Genomic DNA, 3,699 nt, shown 5'->3' with positions numbered 1-3,699 from the left:
TGGGATAATCACTCTAGTGTGTAAAAAGTATTATGCTTCTGCAATTCAATAGTTCAGTGTGTGGAGTCATTGTCCTCAGCTAAAGATGAGCAGCTTCAGCCCATTGGTTTGTGTGATTGGTTATTGATGTCACCTCTGACACTCCAAATATATGAGGTTCTGGCCTCAACTCTTTATTTAACAGAATCTAGAGTATAGTTGTATGCCAAACTCATGCCCTGCGCTTTTCTCTGCCATTCTTTATACTCAAGGTCCACTGTTTGTTTGATGCCTCTGTGCTGATGGGGTTGTCTAATGTCAAGGTCATTGCTGTTGATGAAAATGTGTCCTCAACCTAACTCACCTGTAAATATAAAGATTATTATTATTATACTGTTGTGCAATGATGCTAGTATAGGCTCCCATTTCTCTCAAGAGTTTAACTACTTTGACTTTGGCCCATTACCTTTACTTTTGCTTTACCAATGTGGCAGAGGTGAGACCTAACAGCAGTATACAATGAATTACTCTTTCTCTTCATTGTCTTCTCTGGTCCTATTGTAATTCTCAAGGAGGTTGGTGTGTTTTCCTGGTCAGGTCACTCTCTGAATTAAATATTCTGACCCAGAGCACAATAAGGCCAAGAGAAGAGAGCTCAAAACCAGTAGAGAAGCCAGCATTCATAACCCCTATATGACTGACAGGAAATATATATAATAACAGAAAAGCAGGGTCCACTGGGTTCAACTGGACAGCCTGTGAATGCAATAATGAAGCATATGCAATATTCTGAAGGTCATAAGGAGAAAGACATCTTATTCATATTCCACTAAGTCTGCCCAATGAATCCTATCTGATTCAATGCATAATGGTCATAGAATAGAATTTGCAATCCTCATGCAATACACCATTTATGTTTCTATTTAGTTTCAATTAACTGAGATAATATTGAGCAAATAGAAATTGAAAAATAGACAATACAGAAATAATGTAGACCTAATTGATTGTTTTTCAACATACAGAGCCAAATAAAACGTTTTTAATTTACACAGCATACAGAACTGAATTTGAATACAATATAACATATGAAATGGTCTGCTGCAAACATTCTAGCCCATATTGCACCTACTGTACAAGATAGCAACTTACTCATCAGATGTCATACCTTAATACCGAAGATGTCATACATTTTATATCTCATATAAGTATGATATCAAGCACATTTTTGCACATATCTACCTACTATACAGTTGACAGAAAATGAATGAACATACAGTAAAGTGCCCCCCCCCATACATTCATTCTGTCTGCACTTACACTAACCTGTATACAGTACCAATACAATTAGCATGGATAAGAGGACAATGACAATGTACAGTATCTACAGAATATGTCTTTTACATATGAACTCCATAAGATATACAAGCTGCTGACAATACATATCAAGCTATATTGCAAAGCTGAGTATTGTTTTTTTTGTCACAGTACGATTATGAGAAAAGCTTATTTATTCAACAGTATGCATCTAAATGTTCATTGGCATATCAATGTCACCTGTATAGACTTCAGAATAAACATTTGGACATTTCACACGAGAGAAATAGTATGTGAGAATTCTTCTTCTATCCAAAGTCAAGGGCAAAGCTTCACTGTTGTTCACTTGTTTGTCAGGTTTTGTCCATTTTGATGCTCCTCTAATCTACATGGGGCTTGTGTTGGTGTAGGCCTACTCAGGTTAGCGGTGGGAGTCTGTGAACATGTCATCCTTATGGCCATCTTTTTCTAAGCCAGTGGATCCAGAGGGACTATGTGGAGGCATCTAGTAGACCGAACTGCATCGGGTCTGTTTATGGCTGCTACTTATGGTCAGCCGGGGCTCATGATGGTTACAGGGGAAATACCGACACATCACCTGCCTAAACATCTCCCGGAAACGGGTGGACATGAGGTTGTAGAGGATGGGGTTGACTACAGAGCTGAGGTAGAAGAAGATGCCAGAAACTATGTGGATGTACTCAAAGATCTGGAAGTGTTCTTCTGTCCAGGAGTTGATGTAGCTATACATGAGGCGGTCTACGTGGAATGGAGCCCAGCAGATTCCGAATGCCACCACCAATACACCTGTGTGATAGACACACACACACACACACACACACACACAAGGTTAAGAGTGCTGTTAGACCCTAAATAGTCTTATTGATTATCCACTAAATGAGGACTCACACAGCATCTTGGTGACCTGCTGGTGGCGTGCTCTCTGCTGCTGCCTGTGTTTGCTGCTGTGGCTATCTGGACCAAAGCCTGGCCTGGTCCCCACTACATGCAAGCCTTTCTCCCTCTTCTCCCTCCTGAGCTGCAGGCAGATGCGCAGGTACAGCACGCTGAGGGTCAGCATGGGCAGCAGGAAGAAGAGCAGTGTGGTCACCTGGATGATGAGGTTGTACATCCAGACCGGCTTTACCAGGGTGCAGATGGCCGATTCTGGGAAGTGGCAGCCAAACATGGAGGCCAGCGTGTCGATGCCGTGGAGGCTGGTGTTGGGCACAGCACACAGCATGGACAGGCACCACAGTGCGAGGATGACCCGCTTGGCATGGGTGCGCGTGGCCACGTGTTTCACCTTGAGGGGGTGCACCACGGCAATGTACCGCTCCACGCTCAGCGCCGTTACATTGAGGATGGACGCCAAGCAGACTGTCTCGAACAGGAAGGTCTTGAAGTAGCAGCCGCCTGTGCCAAACACAAATGGGTAGTTGCTCCACATGTCATAGAGCTCCAGGGGCATGCCCAGTAGCAGCACCAGCAGGTCAGACACCGCCAGGCTGAACAGGTAGTAGTTGATGGGCGTCCACATCACCTTGTACTGGATGATGACAACACAGGTCAGGGTGTTGCCCAGCGCCCCTACCACGAAGATGAGGAGGTAGGTGACACAGATGGGAAGGAACACGGGGGACCTCCGGGGACCTCTGCATTTCTCAAGGTGCTCACTGAGACTCAGGCACATGTTGGCCAGGTCCTCAGCACTGACATTAGCCAGCGTCCAGGACACGTTACTCCCACACACAACCCTCTGATCCTCACAGAAGCCCTGCTGGTCAAGGCTGGTGGTGTTGGTCGACAGACCCATAGAGGAACAGTTATACAGAGTCATTGTGGTCGATAGGGGTAGAATGGGGGTACGACACCTAATGGGGAAAATTAAGAGAGTAGATGGGTGAGTTGACTTGTGATAGGGGGAAACATCACTGGCTAAATGAAAGCACCCGCACCTTAAAAAGGGATTGTCGAAAGGCTGAAAGAAAATGGAAGGCCTGTAGACTTCTTTTAAATCTCTTTTATATCTCTTTTAAATCTCTTCTGCACATTTTTCACAGTCGTTTGAAGCATCTGATGATGGAATTGAATGCTTCTGTAAAGAAAGCAAAAGTATTTCTGTAATCTGATCTCTGAGAAATTCTCTCATAATCCAAGAATACTGTTCAGTACTATCGACAGAATTGTAAATGCTCCATCAAACAAGGTTACCAACCATTCTCCCGAAGAATGTGAAAAGTTCTCGCAATTCTTGATTAAGAAAATAAATCAAAGTTAAAAGTCAGAGAACAGATCATCCCTCCCATACATGACCTGACAAACCTGGATTAATTTGTTCCTGTATCAGATGAAACCCTTATCAAGATTGTATCACACATGAAATCCTCTTCTTGTCCCCTAGAT

The 3,699-nt window shown here is 43.6% G+C and overlaps 1 protein-coding gene across 1 annotated transcript; it reads right to left on the bottom strand.

Annotated features, from left to right (window-relative positions):
* Window positions 1-1,798: 1,798 nt before the first annotated feature.
* Window positions 1,799-3,133, bottom strand: LOC310807347 (neuromedin-U receptor 1-like; the record flags this gene model as incomplete). Its single annotated transcript, XM_083673784.1, has 2 exons — window positions 1,799-2,100; window positions 2,203-3,133. 2 exons carry the CDS (start codon window positions 3,131-3,133, stop codon window positions 1,799-1,801), a joined length of 1,233 nt encoding a protein of 410 aa, XP_083529910.1.
* Window positions 3,134-3,699: the final 566 nt, after the last annotated feature.

Source organism: Argentina silus (assembly GCF_951799395.1).
Source record: "Argentina silus genome assembly, chromosome: 1".
NCBI classification, from domain to species: Eukaryota; Metazoa; Chordata; class Actinopteri; order Argentiniformes; family Argentinidae; genus Argentina; species Argentina silus.
This window is presented reverse-complemented; position numbering and strand designations above follow the sequence as displayed.